Source organism: Lycium barbarum, chromosome 4, assembly GCF_019175385.1.
Source record: "Lycium barbarum isolate Lr01 chromosome 4, ASM1917538v2, whole genome shotgun sequence".
Classification (NCBI taxonomy): domain Eukaryota; kingdom Viridiplantae; phylum Streptophyta; class Magnoliopsida; order Solanales; family Solanaceae; genus Lycium; species Lycium barbarum.
Window position 1 is genome coordinate 138307830 of NC_083340.1, and position 10459 is coordinate 138318288.

Sequence of the window (10459 nt, forward strand, 5' to 3'; positions counted from 1 at the left end):
TTAAAAAAAAAATTGTTGATATCTCACAAAAGGAAAGTAATATGTGTATCTTTATGAGAGAAATACAACTATCTATCACTAATTACCCACTCAACCACCAACAAATATTCTACAATCTTATTATTTCACTATCGTGTTATTTGATCTATGAAAGAATTCTTATTCCTGGAAATAGGTGTTTCTTCTTTCATATATTGATGTATGAGAATGTAGGAAATTATTGTAGTCTGTGAAAAAAGTGAGGTTACTGGAGTGAAAGAGAGAGCTTTATTTGTTGAAGTAAAGTGCTCTTTTTAGTAGAGCTCTAGACTTAACAACTTGTCCAGATTTTGTTTGAGTCATACGACAGACATTGTGGGACTGTTATATCATTGAGAGGACAAGTTAGTGTATTACTGTTGGATCGGTGAATATTCTACCACAGTGGACTTGAATCTTCGAAAGCGAGTTATCCGCTTCGTAGCTTGAAAACATTTACTTATTGTTTCTTCATTCTAATTTTTATTTTCAACTTTAATTTTTGTATTTTCACCAATAATAATTTATTATTACTAAAAATGATAACAATTTAAAGTATGTTGGAAAAAGTGAATGTGATATCTCATAAAGAAATCTCAGATTCATGCTTGCGAAAAAATGTGTAGATTCTAATTTCATTACATGTAGTGTGTCTTTATTATTTCATACAATAGATTATTATTTATATTTTAGCAGTTAGTCATGTCTCCCATTTCTCATATATCAATACAAGAAAGAAACACCACTGTTATAGGCGTTGGAATTCTTTCGTAGATCAAATAATACGATAGTGGGATAATAATATTGTAGAACATGAGTTGATGCTTGAGTGGTAAATAGTGATGAATCACAGTATGAGTTACACCAAGAAATAATAACCACTTTCTTATCAGTTTATACTCACAAAAATAATACATTTTAATATTGTCATTCTCATGCTTCAATATTTTCATTTTATCTTTAACTTATGTTGAGTATTAGATATCATAATAAGTGGTATCAGAGTAAGATCTTGACACCTATCCAAATTCAACAACCATTAATGAGGAAATTGAGTCAAACTCACCCGCCTGAAAGTTGTAATATAGTAATATGTATATAAGTAAAAAGATATTATATATATATATAACTTATTGGACTCTGTTAAAAAAATCAAAAGAATAAAATAAGCTTCTTGACGCTACATCAAGATTGAATTTTGCTAGATACTTGAAAAAACTATATTTTTTATGGTGGATGAAGGGGTTTAGCAGATATTTACGATTATTAGTATGATATTTTTTCCCTTCTTTTTACTACGAAGTATACTAAAAATATATTTCCTGTTTAGTTAATAAATAAAAAAGATTTTTTTTAAATTTAACTCTTATTATTAAGTAATCATGACATCAATCAATTTAAATTATTCGTAATTAAATTTATATTTCTAAAATATCTTTAGTTAAATTTATATTTCTAAAATATCATTAATAAGAATATTAATAATACAATAAATAATTTTTTAAGGAAAATGCAGAATGAAAACTAACAAACAAAAGAGATCGGAGAAAGTATATAAACCATACTAGAAGGCTTTGAAGATTGAAGATAGAGGACCTTTTTGATCCTTAATCTTCGCCAAAGGTAAAGTAGCATACACTATAACATTTTTTGCCTTAAAACCTCAGTTAAACATCTTCATATATATGTTATAAAATATTAAAATGACCTTAGTACTAGGAATTAAAAATGAGATCAGTACAAAAGGGCAGAAAGACATGCGTATGACTAAATACTTTAGTAAGAATATACGTAGCTTTTATTTTATTCTATTATAGGTATTATAAACATTTTTTGCCTCGAAATCTCAGTTAAACATCTGGTTATGCTATAAAATATTAAATCACCAAGTACTAAGAATTAGAAATGAGAAGAATACAAAAAAGCAAAAAAGGCATGCGTAGGAGGACTAGTTACCCTCCTAGTTACTTTAATAAGAATATACATATAGCTTTTTATTTATTCTAAGTATTTATTAAGATTTTTTTTATTGATGGACCGAATCATCGGAGTAAAAGGTGGTTGATTGGAGTTGATGCATAGTATTTAAAGTTGACTACAGTCTCAATAAAATCCTAGTACTGAGTGCTAATAATTAAATGATGGACACATTAGCAAAGTAGGTTGCCAACCACGAAGACCGGTGTAAGAGGGTTTATACGTGGCTGTTTTTTAGACGGCCAAGAAGTTTCCATTCCCATCCGTAAAAACATAGTCGTCCGAGTGCGCATTTGACTTCAAAAAATTGCGGGGATTCCCCTTCATACGGACTGATCATTAATTTTGGCCCCTCATTTTACTGGTCTTTAATTTTTATCCTTACTTTTTATTTATGAAAATTTATAGCTAAAGTATTCTTTTCGTACCAGAGATTCTGGGTTCGATCTCCAGTAGAGTAAAAAATAATAAATAATTTCGCAAGGCATAGGTTTTTATTATTCGGGCGAAGTTATATAGAACTTATGCCTTGTTCGGCAATGGTTCGTGAAAATAAAATTCTGCCTTAAGTTCACAACTATGCCTATAAGCATAGGTTCCATGTAGTTTCATAGAAACCTTTGTCGTGTTTGGCATAGTTTCTATGTAACCACATCGCGAATAGGCATAGTTTCACATGAACATATACCTTGCGATTTATTTACTTTTAACTCTGTTGGGGTTCGAACCCAAGATCCAAATGTCAGGGATATTTTCGGCCACTTTTTTGTTACTTAAAGTACCGAAGGGCAAAAATTAGAGACCAACAATTTGAGGGACAAAAATTAAAGACCACCCCCGAATAGGGGCATTCGTGCGAATGACCCATTTGACTTTTCATTGTGGTTTTACATTATTGGAGCCCGAGGGTCCATCGAAATCAACATTCTAGCATAGGCGAATTTAGGATTTATGAAACATGAGTGCCCCACTATAAAAAAAGAAAAAAAAAAGGAAATAATGTATTAAGTGAAAATTGATCCGTAATTCTCTAGGTAACCTTTAACTAAGTGTACCATTTAACCTTCTGTAGTATGAGCGCCAACATATAATATTATACCAATTTTAAAAAATATATACATAAAATATCCAGTTTTACGAAGAGATCATGGGTTCACGTACTCAAATTAAGTATATAAATTCACCCCCGATCTCTATCTCACAAACATAAAGATAAGGTCTGTGTACATTTTATCCTACCTGAATCCACTTATAGGATTATATGAGTATATATTATTCGTTTTTTATTTTTGAGAAAATATTAGTAATTCGAATAAAAGTTGATTTATTTTCACTTTGATTTTACAATTATTTGATTGTGTCATATAAAATAGGAAAATTTACTTGTCATAGCTACCTCTAAAACCTATTTATGAATAGTAACTACCTTTTATTTTATTTATTTGTCGTAGCTAAAATATTTTTTAAATTACAAATCATAACTAGTGCCTTGTATTTCACAAGTTTCCTGTATTTCACAAGTTTCTCTTTTAAATTGATTTTCTTTCACCTCCCAAATCTATCTTCTCCCTCACTTCTCTCTTTCTCTCTCTCCGTTCCCTCTCCTACTCCCAGATCTGTGAGATCTACTTTCCTTGCCTGAACCCTCCGAACGCCGCCCTCGCTTGTTTCCCCTTACCCCTCCATCCCTCCTCCATCTCCACCACCAACGCCGCCGTTAGCACCACCACCACCACTACTACGATCTTCATCTCCAAACTCGAGAAGTTTAAGGTTCTAGTTCTTTAGATCTGAACTCCATATGCTTCATGTTGTTGCTTTAGAAGAAGATAAAGTTAAACATGGTCATAAAGTTGTGTTTATCGCAAAAAAAAAACAAGGCAAGGATCATCGAATTACATGGAAAAACAGATTCCTTTTAAGGGAATTTTGAGTAACAAGGCCGAAGAAAATTTAGGTCCTTTTAATTGATGATATGACACAATTTCATCTAGGAGTTGAGCATATTGTGGAGATTTCCCTTACTTTTCTTTTTCATTTTTCTTAAAAAGAACTGGACCCAATGTTAGGGAAACAGATCTGGCCATTTGTTCTGTTCTCCGGTGAACGTTTGACTTGCCCCTCCATCCTTTGTTGATTGTATTCTCCATTTGTTTAGTGTACATAGAGTGTATTTTTTGTATTTTTACCGGAGATCCGATCGGATTTGACTGTATTCTCTACTTTTTAGTATACTTAGAGTGTATTTTTTTTTGGTAACTAATAGACTTGTATTAATACCAAGAGAATCATTACAAAACAGCCAAGCTATAACACAGCTTGCTAAATCTAATGAGTTCCCCTTCTAAACTATACAAAATGTTATCTGGTAACTATAGCTATACATCATAACACCATATTGCTTGCTATAGTCTATATATCTAAACTCAGTTTGTATTCTCTCAGAATCTGCATTGTAGCAGTCTTGTTTTCACTGTTGAGGCAGCTCTAGCAGTACATACGTATGCTATTTCCTTTGCTATGTGCTCCTCTTATGTCTCCCTTTTCTCAAAAATTCTGTTATTCCTCTCTTTCCACAGTGTAGATATAAATTCTGCATATACCATTCGTATCAGTTGAGCCTGTGTTGTCTTGCCTTTGGAGAGATTTAGGACTGTCTGGTATTGCAGATTCCAGTTTTGTTGTACTGCCAGTGGGTCTGCAACCATCTCATGAACCTTTGCCAAAGCACCTGTGCAAAACAACAATAAAAAAAGAGGTGATCTCTGCGTTCATTTCCAGTGTGACACATTTGGCAGATTGGGTCTACTTGAATATTCCATTGTAGTAGTCTATCTGTGGTGAGGAGTCTGGTAACTATAGCTATACATCATAACACCATATTGCTTGCTATAGTCTATATATCTAAACTCAGTTTGTATTCTCTCAGAATCTGCATTGTAGCAGTCTTGTTTTCACTGTTGAGGCAGCTCTAGCAGTACATACGTATGCTATTTCCTTTGCTATGTGCTCCTCTTATGTCTCCCTTTTCTCAAAAATTCTGTTATTCCTCTCTTTCCACAGTGTAGATATAAATTCTGCATATACCATTCGTATCAGTTGAGCCTGTGTTGTCTTGCCTTTGGAGAGATTTAGGACTGTCTGGTATTGCAGATTCCAGTTTTGTTGTACTGCCAGTGGGTCTGCAACCATCTCATGAACCTTTGCCAAAGCACCTGTGCAAAACAACAATAAAAAAAGAGGTGATCTCTGCGTTCATTTCCAGTGTGACACATTTGGCAGATTGGGTCTACTTGAATATTCCATTGTAGTAGTCTATCTGTGGTGAGGAGTCTGTTTTGAACTTGAAGCCCCATAATACATAGAGCTTTAGGCCTAGCTGAGTTCTGGAATAATAAACTCCTCCATGGTGCTCTAGGAAACTCCCATAGCGACTGCAAATACAGCTGTTTTATCATGCTTCCTTTGGGATTTGCCTGCAAAACATTAGAAGCAGCAACCAAGCAGTCTTTTGACCCTAGTATCTTCTTCACCATCCAGCTATCTTGCTGTGGTATATTAAGCAAGTCAAGTGTTTGGCCCTTTATGTAGTATGTATGGATCCACTTTATCCATAATATGTCTTGCTTATGTGTCAGGTCCCAACATAGCTTTGTGATGGATGCCTTGTTCCAAGTCTTCAACTTGATTAGATTCATTCCCCCTGCTGATTTTGGAAGACACATTCTTTCCCATGAAACTAGAGCTCTTTTGGTTATAGTATTGACTCCTGACCATATAAAACTCCTCAATGGGCATTTATAGCTTTCATGACTTTGGCTGGTAAGACAAACAGTTGTGCCCAGTATGATTGCACCCCAAATATGACTGATTTAACTAATTGAATCCTGCCCGCATAAGAAAGTTGTTTGGTTGTCCATGATGAAATTCTTGCAACCACTTTCTCAATCAGTGGTTGTCATTGTAGGATGCTCAGTTTTTTAGTAGTTAGGGGCACACCCAAGTATTTAAAAGGCAGGTCACCCTTTCTATATCCCAATTGATGCATGATTTCTTGTGCTTCATCTGTCTTTACACCCCTCATATAAACTGAACTCTTGGCCAGGTTAGGCTGCAGTCCTGAGGCTCTTGAGAATCTGAGGAATTTGTCTTGCAGCTTAGTGATAGAATTATAATCTCCTCTGGAAAACAAAAGTAGGTCGTCTGCAAAACACAAATGAGAGATACCGAGTTTTGCACACTTGGGATGGAATTTGAAACTCTTATCCTCTTTTAACTCTGAAAGGCTTCTGCTTAAATACTCCATAGCTATTGCAAAGAGATAAGGTGATGTAGGATCACCTTGTCTCAATCCTTTGGCTGTATCAAAGGGTGGTGTGCATTCTCTATTTATGAGTATAGAATAGTTGACCGTAGTGATGCAACCAAATATCCATTGTATGAACTTCTCAGGGAAACCAAGACCTTCCATTACTTGTCTGAGATATGGCCATTCTACAAAGTCATAAGCTTTTTGAAGGTCCACTTTAATCATGCATCTTGGAGAGATTTGTTTCCTTGTGTAACATTTGACCAACTCATGGGCCATAATAACACTGTTTGCTATTTTTCTACCTGGAACGAAACCTGACTGAGCATTGGAAATAATAGTTGGCATCACCTTTTTGAGTCTGCTTGTTAATATTTTTGCTATCAACTTATACAGGACAGTATAGCAGGCAATAAGCCTGTACTCTTTGATGTTAGTAGGATTTGGCACTTTAGGAAGTAAGGTGATGGAAGTGCAGTTGACTACTTTCAATAGCTTACCAGTGTTAAAGAAATCTAGCACAGCTTCAGTTACTTCTGTGTGATCATCGGCTAGAATTTTTTATAAAACACAACATTATAACCATCAACCCCAGGCGCTTTGTCTTCATCCATGTCACATAAAGCAGCATAAACTTTTGATGCATTGATTGACATCCATAAGTGTAGTTGCTGTTGGTGGTTTAATACTGGGCCCTTCTTCATGGTGATTATGTTGACAGCATCTAACTGATGCGTAGCAGTCCCCATCAAGGATTTATAAAAGCTAATAATCTCCATTTGGATAGCAGCTGGATCATGAAGAATAGTACCTCCAAGGCTAGTTAAAGTAGTGATCTGTTTTTTTTTTTTTTGTTTCCTCTCCTTGATTATTGCTGAGAAATACTTATTATTTGAATCTCCCAGTTTGATCCATGTGGCTCTTGACTTTTGCCGCAGGACTTGCTCCTCTATAAGTGACCATTGCTCTAATTATTGTAATGTAAGGTGCTCAAGATTTGCTAAGGCATCTGAATAATTGATAGCCATGTTTTCTTAAACTACTTTCAGTTTTGTTCTGGCAGTTATAATCTTATATGATATTCCTCTAAATTCTTCATTATTCAGCTCTCTAAAAACAGGTTTTAAGGCCTTCAACTTCATCGACACATTTCTCATTTTGTCTCTATTGAGTTGTCTACCCCAACCTTCTTCTACTAGCTTCATAAAATTTGAATGTTCAGCCCATATGTTGTAAAACTTGAAAGGAGTACTAGTTGTCTGTTCATCCAGTTTGATGCTCATGACCATTGGAGAGTGGTCTGAGATATGAGGCTGTTTGAAATCCACCTCCAGGTGACCTTGATCTAGCATCCATTCAGAGTTACCCAGTGCTCTATCTAACCTGCTGCAGATCATGTCACTTTCCCTTTGCTTATTTGTCCAAGTGTAATATTCTCCCCTCCATTTCACTTCAGTTAGATTAAGAACTTGGACACAATCTTGGAAATCTTTTATTTCTACATTGGTGACAGGAGCTCCAAACAATCTATCTTGAATATTTAGGACTGCATTAAAGTCTCCCCATATCAACCAAGGTATGGTTGTCTGCTGGGCAAGATCACATAGTTGGTGCCACAAACTTTTCCTATGTTCCACAGTATTAAAAACATATATAATTATCATGTAGCATTTCATAGCAGTGTGTCTACAAATCACTTGAACATGAATTAATTGAGGTGAGGCTTCCAAATGAGTGACTTGATAACAGGAATCATCCCACAACAACCAAATTCTTCCATTGCTAGCATGAGTATAGTTATGGAGATTTTGCCATGTTGGTGCTACTTTCTTGACAATATTTGGAGCTTTATGCTCCTTGACTCTTGTTTCCACAATTCCCGCAAGTTTTATTCTTTGGTCTTTCAGGTAGATACTCAACTCTTTCTGCTTGTACACTTTGTTGAGTCCCTTGATGTTCCACGCTAGCCAATTCATAGGCAAAGTTGGATGCCTCCCCCTCCTCCAAAGGGAAGTAGATTAGCTATCACTGGTGGACTTATTTCCTTCTCTTTACCTTTGTTGATGCTATTTTGTTGCATTAACCCCTGTTCTTCTCCAAGGGCATGATCTTACATTACTGTAGACTGATGTTGAGACTCACCCAGTGGCACACTAGTAATCCCAGCTCTACTCTGATGTGGAGCAGGTAGAGTTAGCTGTCATTCCCCTTCTGGATATTTTCCTGAATTAGTGCTAATCATCAGTGCACTATCTTCTATTTGAGTTGTCATATCATTGCTAGTATTAGCGGGGGGAGGGGGGCTGGTACAACAGGATGTCCCTGAACTGGTTTAGTCATCCATGCTTGTGTAGGTTGTTGATTCCTCCTTCTTCTTCTAGGCCGAGGCTGTGGAGGATCTGGCCTTACTTTAGGTGGAGATTGATGCCCCAATTTCATACATTTAGCATAGAAGGTTGGTTTCCAATCATAAATGACATCTTGTTCCAGCTCTCTCCCATATGGATCAAATATTACTATTGTATCAAGCAGAGGTTTTGTAGTGTTTACCTCAACTAAGATTCTTGCGAAGGAAATCCTAGTCCTTTTTGCAGTACACTCATCTGCAAAGAGGGGTTTGCCAATGACACTAGCTATTTTCCCCAGAGAATCATCACTCCAACAACTGACTGGCAAATGTGGAAATTTGATCCATAGAGGTATCTCTGTGAGAAATTCATCAGTGAAATCAAAATACGGGTTCCATATTTTGAGGATAATAGGTTTGTTGTTTATGGTGTAACCAGCTAAGAGTACTTCATTCAAATCATCCATAACAAATGCACCCGAATACAGTGTATTTCTTAAAAGGATTTGAATGTATTCATTAATTTTTTATGTAAAATTTCACTTGTATTTTTTTGTATAGAGTGTATGTTTTTGTATTCGCTTGTATTTTTGTATTTCGAAGGAGAAATTGCGTATTTGAATAATCAAATATAGTGAATGTTCCAAATATAGAGTCTATTTTTTTGGTGTAAATATAGTGAATGTTCAAATATTGAGCCTATTTTTACTCCATTTTATTTTCATGATTTTTGTATTTCGCTGTATTTCAAAATAATGAAATACAGCCGCTGGGACATTAAAGGTAGCTACGGTTTGTAATTACCAAACTTGTAGCTATATATTGTTAGGAGCTAATAAAAGGTAGTTGTTTATATAAGTTTCACTATAAAATAACACTTTGTATCAATTTACACTACATCATTACAAGTGAAGATGGGTAGATGGTTTATGTTTGTGGTGATGATATATATGATGAATTGTTGGTGACTTTGGGTGGTGGTGCAAGAAGAAGGATTGATATTGTGAGGTGGCATGTCATGTAGCTATAATGAATGGAGTTAACGAAACAAGGACAAATTTAAACCACTTTTACAACGTTAGAGACATATATAGTCAAACCTCTCTATAATGACAACGTTTGTTTGAAAATTTCATGGTTGCTATAGTGAGATGTTGTTATGTATTTATATTACATTTGATGTTTAGATCTCACTTAGCTGTTATAAACAAAAGTATGCAAACAATTATCTTTTTGTACTTTTATGTTACATGTAAACGAAAACAATATACTTGTTAATTTTAAAATCTCAACTGATTCTCATCTTATCAATTAAAAATTAAAAAGGCTAATAAATTCATAACTAGTTGTATCATACCTATAAAGAATTAAAATCTAAGGAACATATGCATTTAGTTAATTGAGAATTTAAATATTTTAAGTTTGACGTAAGAATTCTACAATTGTAGGTTGTTTCATAAATTTTAGTATCTTAGTGAAAACATAATGCTTGAATTGCAAAGAGTTTGTCCAAACTTTTAGTAAAAGGGAATTCAATAGCTTTCCCGTAAAGGTTGTCTAAGAGCTTAACAGTTGACTCTTCTATCTCACCCCAAGTAATAGTTGACTCTTAACAATAGTTTTTTATTTTTATATATAATATATTTCTTACAACATATTATTATAATATTTGAGTATGGCTGTTATAGAGCGATACTTTTTCAAAGAGTGTACCGCTATAATAAATGACACTGTTGTTATAGGTAGGATGCTTTTATAGAGAAGTAAAATATAACATGAAAAATCGGTTCTGCAGAAAATCAGACTGT

General features: G+C 34.6%; 1 protein-coding gene across 1 annotated transcript; it reads right to left on the reverse strand.

Annotated features, from left to right (window-relative positions):
- Window positions 1-7338: 7338 nt before the first annotated feature.
- LOC132637893 (uncharacterized) lies at window positions 7339-9118 on the reverse strand. Its single transcript, XM_060354909.1, has 3 exons — window positions 8615-9118; window positions 8419-8477; window positions 7339-8302 (listed from the first exon to the last, which is right to left on the reverse strand). The coding sequence occupies exons 1-3, from the start codon at window positions 9116-9118 to the stop codon at window positions 7339-7341; spliced, it is 1527 nt and encodes a 508-aa protein (XP_060210892.1).
- Window positions 9119-10459: the final 1341 nt, after the last annotated feature.